General features: G+C 37.6%; 1 protein-coding gene across 4 annotated transcripts in view; it reads right to left on the bottom strand.

Moving 5' to 3' along the window:
* Positions 1-20,386, bottom strand: part of SMURF1 (SMAD specific E3 ubiquitin protein ligase 1) — a 94,363-nt gene that overhangs the window by 18,378 nt on the left and 55,599 nt on the right. For 3 of the 4 annotated variants that reach the window (XM_039880010.1, XM_039880011.1, XM_039880012.1), the window contains exons 2-10: positions 10,102-10,140; positions 8,828-8,936; positions 7,532-7,665; positions 7,285-7,350; positions 6,000-6,075; positions 4,230-4,471; positions 3,386-3,470; positions 1,679-1,825; positions 402-600 (exon numbers count right to left, since the gene is read on the bottom strand). In XM_039880010.1, the coding sequence (XP_039735944.1) occupies positions 402-600; positions 1,679-1,825; positions 3,386-3,470; positions 4,230-4,471; positions 6,000-6,075; positions 7,285-7,350; positions 7,532-7,665; positions 8,828-8,936; positions 10,102-10,140 (1,097 nt within the window). Of the gene's footprint in view, positions 1-401; positions 601-1,678; positions 1,826-2,711; positions 2,790-3,385; positions 3,471-4,229; positions 4,472-5,999; positions 6,076-7,284; positions 7,351-7,531; positions 7,666-8,827; positions 8,937-10,101; positions 10,141-20,386 lie in introns of all 4 variants that reach the window. The other variant, XM_039880013.1, reaches the window with a different exon arrangement.

Below are 20,386 nucleotides of genomic sequence, written 5' to 3'. Positions count from 1 at the left end.
TGGTCCTGAGGAGACTGTGCAGACTGCACGAATGTATGATGTGTATAAGCAGAGAAGGGGATCTACAATACTTAGTTTAACTTTCTGTAAATCTCTAGGTTTTCACCTCAGAAACCATCTAAGTTTTTACATTTTCACCACAGAAAGAAATACAGTTCCCGCTCTTGATGTGGACACTGGTCCTGATAAACGCCTACATCTCACTGAGTAATAAAACCAATACCTGAAACACCAGACAGAAGGAAGAGGTCATAGAAACCGCTTCCAGAGCAGTTTAACAAACTTAAAACAAAGGGGGTTAAAAGGGTTACCAGGAGGCCACACCTTTGGCTGAATCGCCTTGTTTGTTCTAAGATGGACGCAGAGGCCATGCCTGACCATTAGCTGCGCTAAATTCCTACCTCAAATATTTCTTCTCTGGATACTTCGATGCGGCAATGACCAGCCTGGGGCTGCTGAAGTGAAAGTTCATGTCTGAGGACCTTTAGTTTCTGGACTAAATCTCTTTCGTATCTCTGGGCAGGAAGCTCCTCGTCTTCCACAGAGCCCTCACTGGGCAATGGCAGCGGCTGGCTGGGCTCCTTTAGTTGGCACTGGTGACTTGAGAAGGACAGAAACAACAAAGTCACTCCAAAAGTAGCGGCCAAGGGAGCTGCAATCTATGCCCCTCATACCCAAGGGACTGGGAAGAGAGTCTATTACATAGAACTTCAAGTAGACATCGTTTTCTCTGACGACAGGGATATGTAAAAATTGCTAGTGGCCACCATGAGCCTAAATATAGACAGGATAAAGAGCTGCATGACTTTTAAGCAACAACTTGGCTCATACGCTGTCATTGCTATAAATAAAAACAGCAATTGCTAGCATATATCACACATCTAGTATGCATCTGAGATTGACCAATGCACTATTAGAGATGTACCTTAGCATTAGATTAGAATTAGATGAAGTTGACATGAAACATTTTTAAAGCAGATTATAGTGGAGGGCACTATATATACACAAGAGCAAACGACTCAAGTGAAATTGAACAGTAACCATTCATTTCCAGAACCAACAGATTTCTAAGCCTGCTCATTAAAAGCAAAATTCCAGTAAAATATAAGGTCTAGGATGAGTAGAGGGACAAAGTAGCATTTGTTTTGTTCAAGTTTTGCCATTAACATCAGTTGTCAGAGAAGAGAGCCCTGGGGGCTCCTATGTCCTGAGAACGCGACAAACCCAGAACACTGAGTGTGGGAGCCAAGATAACCCCATTATCCAGGAATGACAGGCACAGGAAAAGGCTCCAGTGAGTGGCACTACTGACTGCGATGGCTTTTCTAGACAGGGATGAGGGGGCACTAAGGAAGAACCTCATTTACTGTGTGCGTCTCAGTCTAGGGTCCACACATTTCACCCCAGTGCTGCATAGGGAAGCTTTGTTAACGTGCCAAATATTGCTATCTCTGTGACTAATTTCGGCTGCAGCCAAGAAAAAGGTGGTAATGACACACAGCTTCAGTGCTGCTAACAGTGACTTGAGAGTTTAAAACGTGCAACTGTCCACCCAAAATTTACCATGTTCTGCTTATGCTTATTCTCCATTAACAACGCAGTAGATAAATTAAGAAAAAAATTAATAAGAAACATTAAACGATAAATGCAAGAGGTCAACATTTTGTAAAAGTCTTACTTCATGATGTGGTGTAACCTTGGGTCTGTAAACTGGGTTGTTCGGTTATTATGATCTACAAAATATATTCTCCCAGAAACGGTACTTCTGACTTCCCAGCCTGGTGGCAGTGGTCCAAGTTCATCACAGTTCACACTGTTAAGGTCTCTACCAAAACGGAAGATACAGACAGGTTTGTCCATCTGAGTACGGAGTCGTAAGACCAAAACTTCAGCATTAGGAGCCACAGGAGTCCCTTATCAATGCACCATGTCCCAGTTCTCCTAAGAGGGACAGTCTTGGTGCTACTTACGCCAAACTCTCACTGAGTCCAGGCCTCTGTGCTGCAAGTGGCAGCAAAATCCAACAGATTTTCAGAGCCTATGACCATGACAAGGAACATGGTCTACCCAGGGAATACCATTTCTTAGACCAAAAAAGGCCAAAATAGTAGGAAATATCTGAAAGTTGCCAGAAAACTATCTGAACCCACAGGTTAAATGAAATGCTCAAAGTCAGAAAGGTTGCTTCATTGAAGAGCCCCCGGATGGCACAAGTTTTTTAAAGCTGACAGGGATGTATTAACGTGCATTCGAAATCTCACGATTCTAACAGCTGCACTGGAAAGAGGCATTCTCATTTTTTAGTTGGCTTTGTTAAATAAGTGTTTCTAATTCCAACCTTTTGATTAATTACTTCAATATAATCCACAGTCATATGGGAGCACAGCATTATTGACCAAGATGCTTTTCTAATTAGCACAAAAGCCTGACATTTCTTACAGTGGTACTAAAGAGACACCTTATCCATTTGCAAGTAAAATTTCCATTCTAATTATAGATAGTGAATCGTAAATTTAACATAGACTTGGAAAATCAAAGACAGGAAGCTTGTTCTCAGATAAAACAAATTACGAATAAAAAGGAAATGAGCATTACTAAACGAATGTTAGGTAGTAATGCTATTCTAAAACAAAAAAATTTAAAAAAAGCAAAGCAAAGAAAAAAAGAAACATAACTGTTACAGGGTGGGGTGGGGGTGGGGTCTCTCTGACCTGGGCTCAGATGTATGGCCTTGTAGAAGGAATTCGTATAGAAAAGCTTCATCTCCCCCAGGAATGGTCCCCAAGGGACTGAGGCAATAGGGACAGTAAAGTAGAAGAGAGAAAGGGTAATAGAGTCTTTATATTTCCTTTTTAACTCTTTATTATGGAAAATTTTAAGCATATAAAAAAGCAGAGAGACCATTATGAATAACCATCTTCAACAATTATCAAGTCATCGTCAGCCTGTTTCAAATATACCCCTATTCACTGCTCCCACCCCAATTATTTGGAGCAAATCTCAGATATCATATAATTTCATCCATCAGTATTTTTAGTTTAAAATGAGAGCAACACAGCTTGCAGATTTATTGGCTTTTCAAATCAGAGCACATTTGATTCAATCTAGGCATGAGGAGAGCCTTTTCTGGTCATGTGATCTTAACTTCAAGACACAGGATTGCTTTCTAAAGGACCCTTATGTCCCAGCAGCTGATTTGGCAAGTGGACAGTTTGGAAATGGTGGCAGAGCTGGGACTCTCACCCAGAGAGCCTGAGTTTAGAACCCTGTGACAGCATCCTCTCTAAGCTGCCACTCTTCTAACCTCAGGGGCTTTCTCACCCAGTCAGGGGGTCCAGGCAACTGCTAGAAAACTGGAGTTGTTACGCAGTACAGACACACCTACCTTGGTATTCTGGGGTCGTGCCACGTGCTAACTCCCGTCTGCGTGTGCAAAAAGTAAACTTGCCCCTGCACTGTTGTTCTTTGTTCTGTACAGAAATTAGGGGATGCAATTAGTTAAATTTGAGTTTAAGGACAGTTTTCAACCTATCCTCTAAGCACAAAGTCTAAGCTTCTTGTCAACATTCTATAAAATGAAAAGCATCATCATGGATTTGAAAGGGTAGTGGATAATTTCTGCCTGACTTCCACAGGTCACAAGCAAGCCCTTTGCAGATGTTTGAGCCCATCTCCCCGTTTCCTGTTCACCCACGGAGAGGCAGTGCTCTCCTTCCTCAGCCACGGCCCTGGATGAGATGCTATTTGTGTGTCTACAATCTCAGGACCGACCTTAGCCTGACCTCTATCACATCCACATGCTCTTCCCTTCCGGTATGATCTGCCATTTAAATTTTATTCTCCTTCATTAGGTTCTCCCTCAGTGATTGTCAAATGATCCCTTCCTTTCACTCTTATCTGATACTGTCCTTCCCTCATTCAAATCACAGAGCACAACAAATACCCTCATCTGACCCACATACTATCTTGATTTTCCTCGATATTCATTTGCTTAAAATTTTCACACAGTTGCTAAAGAGATTGGAACAGTTGCCGACAAATTTGTGACGAGCAAGATTATCACCGTCTTTTTCTGGTTACTTGTCTTTACATTGACACAACCATTGTATGGCACAGCTCTGCAAATATTAGCAGCTGGGGCATGTACAAGGTACTAAACAAGGTTGAAAAGATAAAGCCCTCTGAAACATTGTAGATCTCATTCAGGATAGCAGGGTGAATTCTCTCACCATAGCCTTCGGGCAGTTCTGGTGACTGGTGGCCATGTGGTCGGTTCTGAGGCGTCTGGAGTGACCCTCGGACCTCAGGATTTCGAAGTCGCTGTGCCTGAAGTCTTTGATCTTGACCTGGGGAGTCCCCAAATCTGCAGTTCCCTCCGCCAGCAGCAGCACCGGTACTGTCTGTGTAAGGGGCTGGCTCCTCCATGAAGCAGCTGAGTGGCCTTCCAGGCCCCAAGTCTTCATACACGGTGCTAAAAGGGGTGGAAGAGCACGGCACACATGGGCACGGCAGTCAAAGACAAGCACCTGAAACTCAACGTGATACTCTCACAACTGTTTATTTCGCTTTGCTTGTAAGATACAGTATCTCATAAATTAGTAGTTTCATAAAATTCATCCTTTCCTATTTAAATAGAAAGACTTTTTCATGAGGAACAAGTGGCCAAAGGGAGCTATATATAAAGTGCCATCAAGGCCACCAGAGGGATTTCATCTTTGGGTAGAGCTGAGTGATTGACGAAACTCACCTTGCACTCTAAGGAGCTCATGAAATGAGATTTGATTTTTTTTTATTTAAAATCAAATCTAAATCCTCCATTTTCCTTGTTTTTTTTCCCCCCCTCTATGATAGAACTCCTGGTTCCGTAAAACACTGCAATGACTATAAGTACTCTTTAACATAAATCTTCAGCCCTGAACAATTTTGAAGACAATTTACTTAATAGGCTATTTTCCCTTATAAGCAAGTACTTTTTAAAAACATTTTACATCGAGAAATTTCAAATATACCCACAAATTAGGAGATGAATCCCCCAGACTCATCACCCAGCTACAATACGACTGTCTTGTGGCTACTCTTCCAATTCCTCCTCTCCACTGAACTATTCTGATACCAATCCTGACAATTTCCCATTTCATCCTTAAATATTTTAGCATATATTTCTAGAATATAAGGACTTTTTCCATTATGACTAAAAACTGTGCATTAATTTTTAAAATGTCATCAAATACCAGTCAGTGTTTAATTTCCCCAGTCAATTGTCTGTCAGGATCCAAAATGAGGTTCACACACTGCATTTAGTAGGTATGTCTCTTAAGTTTCTTTTATTGTTAATTTCTAGGTTACCGTTCTTCCTGTGATTTATTTATTTTTCTAGCAATGCATCTGTGAAAACATTGGGCTGTGTCTTCTACACTCTAAGAGTGTCCCCTCTTCTAGGTGGTGCTTGTTGCGTTCCCTTGGGTTGGGACACATCCTTCTGTCCCCTAGATTTCCAAAAGGTATGTTCATATCAGATTCTATCTCTTTTGTGATGTTGTTAATAACTAATAATGATTATCACATGGCTTCATTAGCTCATTGAGGATCACAAAATTGTGATAGTGACCAATGAGAATTTTTGAGTTTTTTTTTTTTTTTTTTTTTAGCGTTTTAGGGTTTTTTTTCCCCTGTCTCATTATAAATACATAATGTTAATTTTTAAATATATTTGATACATTTCAATCCATTGCACTTAAAATTCTTACTGATGCTCAAAACCGTTCCATTTTTGGCCAGTGGGAACTTTTTTAAATTGGATCCTGAGTCTTTGGGGGTCACAACCCCCCTAGTCTTACAGCTTCCTTTGTAAATAAGGACACAGGATCCCAATTTTATCTCGAAGTCCTTTCCTGCATCTCAAGCATTCAGCACAGTAAAAAGGGGTGATGGATACTTTCATCTAGAGTGGGAGCCCAAGACAGCAGAGATGCAGCAGGCATTGCCATGGGGATACGTACCCTTCGTTTTCTAACAGTCCTCTGCAGTCTACCACAGACCCTCCAGTGCCTATTCTGTCTCGCGTCTGTAAGCTGACTAAAACAGAAAAGAACATCTTGCATTAAAATCCAGTGGTACTTTATACAATTGTAATACAGTGAGCCATTGCGAATGCAGAATTTACGTACATTATTTGTAAAAGTGAGGCGTGTACATATACATACAAACATATATTCCTATACTTTCAAGTATGAAGCATTTTATTCCAGTAGCTGCATACCACCACATACCGCCTGGAACATTCCTTGTAAATGTGGAGCAGAAAGAGCTGTTGTGTTTTTTGTGCTCTCTATAAACATAACAGAACACAAATTCACTTCCTCTAAGTTACCTCATCTTTTAAGAAGATTTTGACCTATGTTTAATAAGGACACAGAGAGCACCACTTTCAGTATTTGCAAAGTCCAGATGAACTGAATATTTATTCTCGGTTCCTACTATGAACAAAGACATTTATAAAGTTGCTTCCAGGTTTCGTTTTTCCCCACGCACATCCCTCCACAAAGAAAAGAAGAAATCACAAACAGAAATGCATTAAGTGAGAACTTAATAATTATGATAGTTTTCAGGATGTATATCCACTGCTCTTTATCTTGGGTCAAGTCTACATAAGACAGTACCTAAAAGATTTGGGGTCGTAAGTCGCTCTGCTGTGCTGCTGAAATACTATGTTTTGATTCCCTGCAATGCGTATAATCAGCACACAGCATTTTAGAGTGACGTTAAAATGCTAATAAAATCTGGGTGGATAAGAAGATGAACTACTGAACAGATACATCACTTGCAACAGAATACTGCCCGTCAACACTCTGTAACATTGGCACATTTTATTTGTTCACTCTAAATAATTCAATCCCCTAACTCTGTAAAATCATATTACATGAAGAAATCATCTTTGCTTTTTACATGTATGATGGATCTCAAGAAACTTTCTCGACTCTTGCATATGTGGCCACCATTCTTATCATCTATCCTTAATGTGATGATTCAAATATTTAAAATAACCCTAAATCTCTTGTATCTCAGTTATTTTATCTTGACTTTCAATGACAGGTTGAAGGGAATTAGATAAATAAAAACCACACAAGATGAAACTTTTTAGTACTGAAGAGATGGCCCCCGTATATGGTTTGTCCTTCGAAGTACGTCACCACTGTCAGTGCCTATATGTGTTTTCTCAGTGATGAAGAGTTGAATGTTAAGTTCTGTAAAAGCATCTCTTTATACAGATGAGAAAGTTCTTACCCACTATTTGGCCACGAACTGCATCAGTATCTGAGGGATTTAGTTTGCATAGATCCAAACGCTGGTCTGCAAACAAACAATTCAAAACTTAACCCAGGGAAATGTTAACTAGGGAGGAAGGCAGGAATTCTGTATTCAGTATTCAAAAAAAACAAAACAAAAACAAAAAACAAAAAAAACAAGAAAAACGATGCCTCATAAGCCTTCTTCAGTTGCATTAAGAGGCAGAAAAGCATTCGGTTCTTACATCCAGTATCTTTTAATCTGCTGATGGCATTGGAGAGCAGCCGCACACAGCCCAGGAAGCCAGCTCCCTGCTTCTTGTGAATTTTCTTGTGGTTCCACACGCTGATGGTTATAGAATCAGTTTTCCCAACATATCTGAAAACATGCAAACTCATTTTTAATTGTATTTCTGAATCATGATAGCCCATTGAGATTTTATCTGATTGACTTGTTAGTACAGAAGAATCCTTTTAAAATGATATTGGTTCTATATGCCACATACAACACGCACTCAATAAATATACATCTCTAAATTCAATGGGCTGGGAAAAGAACGACAATCAGTTATGTAAGAAGCAAACGTAGATAACACCATAAAGACAGTAATAGAACAGGGATTTACTGTATTTTACTAGTTCCAAAGAACAACAGTTCATGAATCCCTACCAGTGTTACATTTACTACTGAATGCTAACTGGCAACGAGGACTTACTTACAAAACCCATCGATCCACCCAAAGAACACTAATGGGTAATAATGCGGACATTAACCCCCACTTACTCTCAGTGCAAGTCAACCACAGAGTGGAGCTTTCAGGAAGACCGCTTTCCAGGCCACTCCCATACCCCAGTATAACTGAATGTGAGTCTTAGAATCTAAAAATCCCACCCAAATCCAGTATAATTTGTGGTAATAAAAAACCAATAATCATTCAGCATTACTTTGACAAAAATTTCTTAGCAGGGACATGAAAACATAGGTGCATATAAAATAGTGGTTTTCTAAGTATAATCCATTTATGAATGAACATAACAAATTGTCTGATGGTGCATAGACTTATGTATATTCAAACATACCAAACTATATTTTCCCTTGCAGAAAATATATTTGTACTAAAAAGCAAAATTCGAAAAAATCATTCGAAAATATAATATGTATTTACAAAACAAATATGCCTAATAATAATGCACTTTTAAAGTAGAAATTCTACAACCAAGTTTATGGTTTTACTGAAAAAACAGCAGCATATCGAGGACCTGAACTATGGCCTTTTGTTTCTGTTAAAATGTCCAGGTGAGAGTTTGAGGATCACAGTTATAGAAGCAAACTGTAAAATCTATGAAAATGTCGAATGCAAGAACTTCCGAGTATAAGAATTCTAAAATTAGGCAGCATTCATTTGGCCATCCACTTTTGTTCTCAATCAGAAGGTAGAAATTCCTCTTTAAACAACAAAAAAAAATGAAATCCTTCTCTTAAACACTAGATACCTACATTCCTGGTGTTCCCCAAATGGCTTACAGAATATTCAACTCACAGATCATAGTGCTGGTTCCACTTTGGATCCAATGTGTTTTTCACAGTGTCCGTCGAGTGGCACTGCCCAGATCCGTCCACAACAATCTTTGCAAAAGGGTCAGGGAGTCCTAGAGGAGAGGGGACAGTCATTCATGGATGAGACTGTAGATAAGCATAGTCTTGTAGGCTAAAGGGGGCTTTGAGATCATCTAATTTGGTAAAGATGATTACCTGATACTGTCTCTTCTCTAATTTAAGATTAGTTTTGATCTATTTAGCTTTCTAATTAAGAAAGGCAATCCAGTATGATACCATCTTCAGGTTTTTAGAAACTATAAAAGAAACTAGTGTTAAAGAGAACTATAAAAATAAGCCTAAATTCCCATTTTTGATGGTCACAAAGTGGGGCTAATCAAATGTGTCTATATGAGGAAATGTGTCTATATTTGTTATTTATGAGGAAAAGTTGTCTATAATTGTATTTACACTTCCTAAAAAGTAATAATACCTAGAAATCTTGTTTACTGATCGCCGTCTATTTTATCTGTGGAAGCCAGTATTCACCAATTAGCAAGTTCTTAAATAAAGGAGATAGGTTTATAAGATCAGAGAGGTGGCAAGGTAAGGGTTTTAGAGACAGGCCTGGATATGAGCCGCCATTCTGGAGCTTCCTAGCTACTTGAATAAAGCTTGTGAGCCTGCATTTCTTTAAAGCGTGAATTATAATACCACTTCAGAATGGAGCAGCACTCATGTGAGGATCAGAAAGAGTGTGAAGACTTTCATGCTGCAGCCACTTACTTTATAGTAGGTGAATTTCTTGAGTTAAGGGGTGAATCCTTCCTTTCGAAAGAAGCCTCTATTTTTTTTTTTTTTTTTACAATGCCTTTAATTACAAGGCTTTTAAGGTGTGATTTAATTTATAAAATTTGACTAACAATTTTACTTAAACCCAGTCATTTTATAGAAAAACATCTCATCTGTATTTGAGATGAGAACTTCCAGCAGAAAGCAATATATTAATGGGTGGAAAGACAGAGAAGAACAGGGTGTGGCTAGAATAGAGAATGAGAGAGAGTTTTTCTTGCATGAGTTACAAATTCTGTGCCTTGGAGCTATGGAGCCTCTATGTTGTAGTCAAGTGGAAAACGAAGTTTGTTCAACCACGGGTTCCTATTTAATAAAGGGCAGGACTTTTAGGAGAACAGACCCAGTGTTTTTTAAGAAGTTTAAAAGTTCAGAAATATGTGAAGAATATTAATATCGTAAGAGCAAAGATGGGTATTTACTTACTGAAGAAGTCTTTCTTTGCAAGGTTCTTGGCACATAATACTAAAAACAAACAAAAAATGCTAGCGTTAGCATTTATGGACAAGATTTTCACCAAAGCTAGTAGCTAGGGACTGATTGTGTCCCCCTGCTCCCAAATTCATATGTCGAAGTCCTAACCCCAATGTGGCTTTTGGAGATGAGGCCTTTGGGAAGTGCTTAGATTTAGATGAAGTCGTGAGGGTGGGGCTCTCACGATGGGATCAGTGTACTTATAAGAGGAGACCCCAGAGCTTGCTGTCTACAAGCCAGGAAGAAGCCCCTCACCAAGGAGCGAATATGCCAGCACCTTGATCTTAGGCTTTTCCAGCTTCCAGAACTGTGAGAAATAAATGTTTAAGCCATCAAGTGATTGAGACACTAGTTAATATTTACAATGGAAAAAAAATTCTAAGAATGATCTTTGCCAACGATTGCCTTTCAAGTTTAGTACTACATTAAATACAAAACTGACAAGTACCTAAAAAGTGTTTTCTCTTCCAATTAGGAATCGACTATAACAAATACAAAATGCTTTAAACTTAAAATCTTACTTAAACACATTCAGATAGGTTTATCGATATACTCTTATAACTGCTTAGGATTGCATAAACACCAATTCAAACTAAGACCTAAAGTACCTTTTTATCTACTGCTAACAACAACAAAAGGAATTGTGCCTTTCTGATATTCTGATAACTAATACAATTTTGTAAACTTTGGTATGTTGGAGAACAGAAAGCAAAGGGACATGATAGAAAATATGTGACCATCATTAGGCATCATGAAAAGCAAATGACAAAATGTACGTTAAAGCAAATGACAAAATGTACGTATATGCACAATGTTAGCATATAGAGCAAATATAATAAACGCTATTGTTATTATTTTATTAATGAGGTGGTATCAATTAGAGTTAAGAAATTTTATCACCAGATCTTTTACATGATTAAAGCTACTACATCAAGGGAAGATACACCAATGCCTCTTTTATACGGCTTCACAAATTTTGTTAATTTTTAAAAATACAGTGTTTGTTATAAACTTCTATTATTTGCAAAACTATATTCATATAATATATATTCTGCAAATTTTTCACTTAGCATACTTTTTCTGTAACATTTTTATCAGGATACAATTCATATACTATATAATTCATCCATTTAATATGTGTAATTCAGTGGTTTTTAGTATACTCAAGGGGTTGTACAACCGTCACCACAATCAATTCTAGAACATTTTCGTCATCTCTCAAAGAAATCCCACACCTGTTAGCTCTTTATTTAACCTCAAACCCTGCCAGTCCTAAGCAAGCACTAATCTACTTTATGTCTCTGTGAATTTGCCTATTCTGGACATTTCACATAAATGGAATCATATAACATGTGGTATTTTGTGACATTCTTTCACTTAGCATAATGTTTAGCATAAAGTTCATGTTGTAGCATAAGTCCATTCCATGAGTCCATTTTCATAACCGAGTAATAATCCATTGTATGAATATACCACATTTTCTTTACTGATTTATCAGTAGCTAGACATCTGGGTTGCTTCTACCTTTTGGCTATTGTGAATAATGCTATGCAAGTTGCTGCGTAGACATACATTTTTCTTGTAAACCTGTGAGTAGAGTTGCTGAGTTACATGTTTAACATTTGGAGGAACTGCCAGACTGTTTCCCACATCTGCACAGTTTTATATCCCCAGCAGCAGCGCATGAGTATTCTGATTTCTTTGCATCTGCAACTAATGCTTGTTATTGTCCATCTCTGTGGTTCATATCTCTGTGGTTTTAATTTACCTTTCTCTGATGACTAACGATTTTGAGCATCTTTTCATGTGCTTATTAGCTATTGGTATATTTTTTGGAGAAATTTCTATTTATTTTTTTGCCCATTTTTAATTGGGTATTTGCCTTTTTATCTAAAGATAAAATATACTTATCAGATTTGCAAATATTCTCTCATTCTGTGGGTTGTCTTTTCACTTTCTTGATGGTGCTCTCTTCAAAGCATCAAAGTTTTTAATTCTGGTGAAGCCTAATTTATCTAATCTTCTTTAGTTGCTTGAGCTTTGCTGTCATCTCCAAGAAGGCTTTGCGACCAAAGGTCTTAAAGATTTAGTCCTATATTTCTTCTAAGAGTTTTATACTTTTATTTGCTCTAAGTATTCTTAAATTACTCTTACATTACTCTTAAACAGACATTTAGGTCTATAATCTATTTTGAGTTCATTTCATGTGTGATGTTCAAGGGGTCCAACTTCATTCTTTTGCAGGTGGATACAGTTGTACAAGCACCATTTGTTGAAAAGACTAGTCTTTCCCCGTTGACTAGTCTCAACACTTGTTGAAAAACAATTCACTGTAAATGTGAGAGCTTATTTGTTGACTCTCAATTCTATTCCACTGATTTACAGGTCTCTCCTTGTGCCATGATCACCCTATTTTGATTACTGTCTTAGTTTGTTCAGGCTGCTATAACAAAATACTACAGACTAGGTAGCTTATAGGTAACATTTATCACAGTTCTGGAGGCTGGAAGACCAAGATCGGGGTGCCAGCATGGTTGAGTGAGGGCTCTCTTCCAGGCTGCAGACTTCTCGCTGTATCCTCACATGACAGAAGGGGCCAGGGAGCTCTCTGGAGTCTCTTTATAAGGCACTAATACCACTCCTTAGGGTTCTACCCACATGACTTTAGTACCTCCCAAAGTTCTCACTTACTAATACCATCACCTTTGGGGGGCAGGATTTCAACATACAAATTTGGGGGGGACACAAATATTCAGAACACAGTAATTACCATAGCTTTGTAGTAAGTTTTGAAATTAGGAAGCATGACTCCTTCAACTTTGCTCTTTTTCAAGACAGTTTTGGCTATTCTGCATGTTAAATTGGCATATGAATTTTAGGATCAGCTTGTCAGTTTCTCCATAAAAGCCAGCCTGCATTTTGTTAGGGATTTCACAGAATCTGTAGATGAATTTGTGGAGTACTGTTGTCTTAATATTAAATTTTCTAATCCATGAACATGAGATGGCCTCCCATTTATTTAGGTCTTCTTTAATTTTGATTTTGTTTTGTAATTTTCAGAGTATAAGTTTTATATCTTTTATTAAATTTATTCCTAAGTATTTTATTCTTTTTGATGTTATTACGAATGAAATGGTTTTCTTAATTCATTTTCAGATTGTTCATTTCCGGTATACAGAAATACAACTGATTTTTGTATATTCAACTTATATATTGCAACTTTGTTCAACTCATTCATTAGCTCTAACAATTTTTTGTGCTCTTTTGAATTTTGTATATATAAGATCACATCATCTACAAACAGAAACAGTTTTCCTTTTTCCTTTTCAATCGAGATGCCTTTCTTTTCCTTGCCTGACTGTCCAGTACTTCTAATACAATACTGAATAAAAAGGGTGGGCATCCTTGTCTCGTTTCTGTCCTTAGGGGCAGAGTATGGATCTTTCAGCCATTGAGTATGTCAGCTGTGGGTTTTTTCACAGATGCCCTTTATTAGGTGGGGAGAGTTTTTCCTGTTCTTAGTTTGTTGTTTTTATCATAAAGATGTGTTAGCTTTTATCAAATGTTCTTTCTGTAGCTATTGAGATGATAATTTGGCATCTGTCCTTTATCTATTGATAGTACATTAATCTATTTTCAGATGTTAAACCAACCTGCATTCTGATATAAATTCCTCTTGGTTATGGTGCATAATCCCTAATGTGCTGCTGTTTCGGTTTTTTAATATTTTGTCAAGGAATTTTGTTTTTTGGTCTATAGTCATAAGGAGTATAGATAAGTCTGTAGTTTTTTCTTTTTTTGGTATCAGGGTGATACGGACCTCATACAATGAGTTGGAAAGCATTCTCTCTTGTTCTTTTTTCTTTGGAAGAGTTTGTGAACAATTGGTATTCATTCTTCTTTAATATTTAGTAGAATTCACCAGTGAGCCATCCAGGCCGTCTTGTCTTTTTGTAGGAAGTATTTTTCAATTACTAATCCAATCTCTTTAGTTTCGGTCTATTCAGATTTTCCATTTCTTCTGGAATCAACTTTGGTAGTTTGTCTTTTTAGAAATTTATCGATTTCATCTCAGTTATCAATTTGTTGGCATACAGTTCTTTATAGCATTCCCTGATCATCCTTTTTATTTCTGTATAGTTGATAGTGATATTTCCTATTCATTGTAATTTTTATACCCTTCCTTTCCAATGTAAATACACCACACACACACACACACGTTCTTCAGTCTTTTTTTGTGGATAGATCATAATTTATCACAGCTTCTTATGGTGTTTTATTTCTTGTTTTATTAAAAAATAAATACTTGTAAAAAATGAAAACCTGGAAATGCGTAAATAGAAAATACATGCCATTAAAACCTCATCATTACTCTTTGTTTAGCATTTTCTTGGCTAGCCTCATGCTTATTTTCCCCACTGAACTTTAGAATCATTTTGAGCACGTTAAAAAGATTACTTTATAAATAAACGTGAGAGGAATTTACTGCCTTACAATATCGAGTACTCCCATTTTTGAATGTAGTATATTTATTTATTTATTAAATTCTTCTTTAATGCCCTTACATGAGGTTTTAAAGTATTTCATAAAAGTTTTCCACATCTCTCATTGGGTGCACTCTTGAGTGTTTTGTTTTCTGTCACTATTGTGAATGGGAGTGTTTCTGTCATTGCATTTTCTAATTGTTATTTGGACACAGGAAAGCTTTTTCTTACACTATTTTAAATCAGCCATCTTTTCCAACTCTCCTAAAGTGGGCCTGTGATGTTGTTTCCTTCAACTTCCCTTATCTTCTCCACAGCTCTGAATGTCTCAAAGGTTCTCATATAAAACTTGTAATGTCCAAAACTGAGGTTGAAATCTTCCCACTACGCCTAAAAACCTGGTCTTCTCCCACTCTCAGGATTCATTACTTTAGAGATCATCAGCAACATACAAGCCAGAAATCTGTGTGTCATGTTTTTACTTCTCAGTCCTTTTCAAATGTGTTGACCTCTTGCCATTTCCACCCTTGTTCAAGTTCCCAACATTAGCTATCACAAAGTAATCTTTCAAGATTTAAATCTCATGTCTCTTCTCCCTTTAAGCCACAGTGGCTTCCCATTGCAAAACTCCAGACCTGTCATGCTCTGATCCTGATCTACCTCACCTCTCCAGCCTCAGATATTATCCACTAGCTCTGGGCCCTAGTTTTTCTGAGGTGCTGGATTGCTTCTGACTGGAAGGATTCTTGGAACATCTCAAAAAGATTAATCTTTGTTCATGTTTACAAGACTAGCAATGTTTTCATTTAAGGCTCACTCCAGTGGAATTTGGTTATATCATAAAGTGGAGAAGGTCTCAACAGTGACAGCACAAAGAAAATTTTGCCTCAGTTTTGTGCAAAGATCATTTAGGGTCATAGTGAATCTAGTTTAACTAATGGCACATGATTTCTCTTACTGGATTAATTTTGTGATCTTGAGAAAGAATTCTTTTTGTCCAATCTACAAGATATAATGATAAAAGATAATTTGTTACACAGCAAAAAATCCCACACTATCTAGATCTACCACTCATCTTTAAATATATTGTACACCAACAGTGAGCGAGGTTCTGGTGATACGACAATGAACAAAAGAGACATTTACTCTCACAGAAAACAAGAGTTTAGTTTTTCAGTGTGGACCACTGCATGGTTGCTTCAGCTCCAACTCTGAAGTGCCCTCTACTTTGGAATCATGTCTCTTACATCCCATAATTCCCAAATCACATACCAGTTTCCTGATGCTGGGAATAAAGTTAGAGCAAATTACATAATGTTCACTTAGCATCTCAAAATATATGGAAGGGCAGTGTTTTGCTAACTTGAACATTCATTTAGTAAGACAAGCTTCTTCAGCAGGATCCTGACAAAAGCACAGGGTCCCCCTGATACTATCTGTGGCTGTAATTTTTATTCCTCCCTCCTCTTAATTTGTGTCACAAAATCCTATCTTTTCTCTTCTAAATGTCTCTTGAACTTGTGCTTTCCCCTACTTTTGTACCCACAGTTTAATGTAAGAGCAACAGCACGCTCCCCTAACTCAGCCTCCCTAACTCATACTACATTCAGCTATCAGATCAATCTTTTGCCATGACGTTTTTGTGCTCTGAGGCTCAAAAACTTCTACAGCTCTACAATGTATCTGACTGTAAATCTAAATTTCTCCTAGATTTTAAAGTGTCCCATTCTCTAGAATCACTTTTATCTCCCACTGTTCTTCAAAGTATAGTTAGTTCATTACCTTCTCCTGTGAGCCCCAACCATTACTACCTTCTTGCTACTCAACCCACTTCACGACCCTCTTTTTTTCACTGTCTCATCTTTGTGGTCCAGGTAAGGCCCACATGCTCAGTGAAGCCTCATTCAGGCCACTGTTTCCCAAATGTCACTCATTTTCACTAGGGCCAAAATGAACAAAATATGGACAGTATGTGGGGTTTTCAGAAAACTGAACTAATTAATTTTAAACACCTGCCCTTTATTCTAGTGTTATATCTTTTCTATTTTTTTAACTTTAAAATACCCTTTAATGAAATGAGGTAACAAAAAATGATAGTTTCAACAGTGACTTGGAGAAATTAAAAGTTGGCAATTTTATGTCGATAACCACATTTACATAAATGTTTTGACTGATCTGGGGAGTTAGCCCTATTTACTTTAACAGCCTTATAGCTGAGTATCATAACTCTTTGTACAGGTGGCTTTGTGCCCGCAGCTAAGTCCCCGTGAAGGTGCAATCTCATTTTCCACCTGAGACGTGGGCTTCATGTAGTACTGGCCACACTATAGGTATGTAATGCAGACTATGATGAAGAAACGAAGCCAGAGGGAGTAACAGTGATATGTATGTATGTATGTATGTATGTATGTGTATATATATATAAAATATATATATACACACACACACATATACACACATATACATACACACACATATACATACATATATACATATATATGTATATGTGTGTGTGTGTGTATATATATATATACACATATATATATATATATAAAAGGTATCTTAATTTAAAACACCTAAGTAAAATTTTCATTTATTAGAAAACAATTTACTACCCAGGAGAGCTGCCAACACATAATATTCACTTAATGTATATTATTAGCTGTCCACTACATCTAACTTTTCTATCTAAAACTTTTTTATCTACTTGTGGAAAAATCCTTTAAGCTACAAAATGGGATAAAAACAGAATCCCTGCTAAAGGTGGAGAATTAGGTTTCCTGGTCAGTGTGTTTCACTAGCATGTCATCTTCTAGGCTGTATATCAGTCACTCATCTGTCATTTCTCATACAAGTTTAGAAAATCTTCAAATTTGCCACAAGAAAAAAAAAAGTCACATTTAAGTTACCTCAACATACTCAAAATGCCATAATCTTTAAAGCTGTAGAGAACTGAACTCTAATCCATTATTTGCTTAATGAAATACGCAACTTTTCCTGATCCCTCTCAGTAAGTTGACACCCACACCCACACCCACACCCACACCCATAACACACATACACATTCCCACTATTCAGACACCATTAGATGATACAATGATTTTTCCTTTGCAGGGAAAACTAAGTTAAGAAAATACAGTTTAGTAACCATCGGCCGTCCCTACTGGCTTTGGAGGTGCCGTCCCTACTGGCTTTGGAGGTGAGGGGCACTCCGGTAGACTGACAATTCTTAGAGGGATTTCCCAAACACCTCCTTATTAAAATGTGAGTGTTATCACTTTATCTTCTATAAATGTATTACAGTAAAAAATGACAAAACTGTGTGAATTATTTGAACTAAGAAGTGTGACAGAGTTCAGTTCAGTGAAGTGGGGCTGCTATGGCAGGCTCTGTGTCCCTCTTGAGGCAGAGCTGGTTCCAGGGACTAGTGGATGTGCCTGCACCTCGGCCTCTTCCCCTGGGTCTCTACCGGCCATAACCACCAACGCCATTTGTGTCTCAGAAGATTTTTTACATACATTATTCTCTGCCTAGTCTGACAGGTTGAAGCAAGTGGCCATATAGGGCAGGTACTATTTTTTTTCCATTTTGTCGGTGAAATTATTAAGATTCAGAAAGGTTCAGCAGACATCCCCACTTCTACTCCAATCTCACACTACACTATCAAGGCAGCATCAAAGGTGTTATCAGAGTTTGAAATGAAATCCTCTATTTGTATGCTGCCTCACGTCCACCTCCCCCGCTACAAAAATGTTCACTGGAACAATGTATTCGCCACTGTATCCAGAGCTTAGTATGATGCTCATGGAGGTCACTTTAAAAAATGTTTGCAGAATAAATGAATTGGGTAATAACCCTTTTTTTCTTAACTAACTACTCACTAGAACACAAGCACCAAGAAGGCAGAGCCTGTTCTTCTGAATCATTACATTCCTAGCATGGAACATAGGGCATGACATAAATGCTCAATATATGTTTGTTTGAATAAATAAAAAAAGTGCTTGAGTGAATGCATGAGATAGTTTTACTCGAGCCTCCACTCTGGTGTGGCTGATTGCTACCCCACATCCCACCAGGAGTCCAGGGCCCGGCGGCTTGGCACACACACTGCTGCCTGCCAGGTCCTATTCTTCAGAATGGGGTTCGTGCTATTCCTTATGGTATCATTACTGACACCTGGTTGGCACCAACAAAATGTTCCCCTGCAGTTTCAAACTGGGGATAATATTACAACGAGGGAGAAATAAAGTACATGTCAAAAAACAAAGTCCAGAGGGTGTTCTGAACTTTTTGTTTGAACAAAGCTCTCATTAAAGAACAGTCATGTTTACATCTTAAGGGATGATTTCCAAGGATTGATTAGGCCATTACATTCCAAGGAAATTTATAACTGAGTGCCATATTTTTTACATTTTAATCTTAAGATGTTGCTTTTCTTGACACCCTGAATTTGCCCTGCAGAACCTATAACAGAATGACTTCTCACTGGGTAAAGAAAGAAGACAGGCCTCACGGGAAGCAAGTTTCCTGTTGGCTTTTTGAAAAAATTTCTTCCCAAGTATTACAGACTAGATACCTTTGCACTGGAAGATAAGTATCTCATTTAATGTCTGTGTCTTTTAGGATAATTTTTATCTCCAGATTATCTTTCTGTCTTAAATTAACCAAGCGGAATGTTTTTCACCCATGTTAGCATGGAACACATGTGTCAAGAGTCTGGGTACTTCTATAGGTGGAAGCATATTTTCTTGCCTTAGAACAAAGGAAAATTCAGGTTTTCATTAGTGAAAGGTATATCTAAATATTTACGTTGTATTCCAACAGTAATCAGTTCCTAGGTTAATTCTCAATGTTTTCTCCCTAAACATGTTTACTGTTCCATTCAAATGTCCTCATTCAAATGTCATACACAATGACAATGTTTATTAACTTCAACACTTCAGCCCCAGATGTCTACTATTTCATCCTCTGAAAAGCACATGGTGATTTTACAATCAGCAACTAAGGAGCAGTTTGCAACTCCGAGCTTCCAAAACCACCCTGGAGAGCAGACTGTCTCCCAGGCAACCATCTGACCAATACTTCTGCCAAAACATCTGATGAAACCTATCAATGGAACTGCAGTGGATGGTATGTAAAGCCTGGAAACTCTGTCATTGTTTTGTGAAACTTTAAAAATGCAATATAATTAATTCCCTTTAGTATAATTAACGACAGCTAAAATTTATTATTATTGTTTTTTTTTTTACAAAGTAATTAACCAGGCACTATGCTAAGTGTTCAGTATGCATGACTGCACCTATCCGACATCACAATGCCCTGAGATAGTTATTGTTATATGTTCATTTTTCTGATAAGAAAATTGAGGCTTTAAAAGATTACACGACTCAACAAACTAATGTCATAGAAAAAGCCACTGAGCTTCTGAGTAGTGAGTCCATTTACCCGTTTAAACATTTGCTGATCACCTGGCACAGGCCAAGCTCCCTCTGAGGATTCCAGAAAAACAATTACAAAAAAAGTTGCTAGTCCTCAGTACTTCCCATGCCTGCGGGTTTAACTTTTAAACAAAGTGAACTAAGATCTTTTTTGGTTTTTAAATCATTGCTTAAAATTAACTTCTCAAGCTTGGACTATTGCCCTAAGGTTATATACATTATAAAATAAAACTCAACTTTGTCAGTAAAGAAATGAATTTTAACCAAAGAGCCTATCGTTACCTAAAAGGAATCTGAATGAACTCCATTAACAGG

The sequence above is a fragment of the Pteropus medius genome, unplaced genomic scaffold, assembly GCF_902729225.1.
Source record: "Pteropus medius unplaced genomic scaffold, Ma_sr-lr_union100, whole genome shotgun sequence".
NCBI classification, from domain to species: Eukaryota; Metazoa; Chordata; class Mammalia; order Chiroptera; family Pteropodidae; genus Pteropus; species Pteropus medius.
The sequence above is the reverse complement of the archived record's forward strand: the minus strand, read 5'-3'. Positions and strand labels throughout refer to the sequence as shown.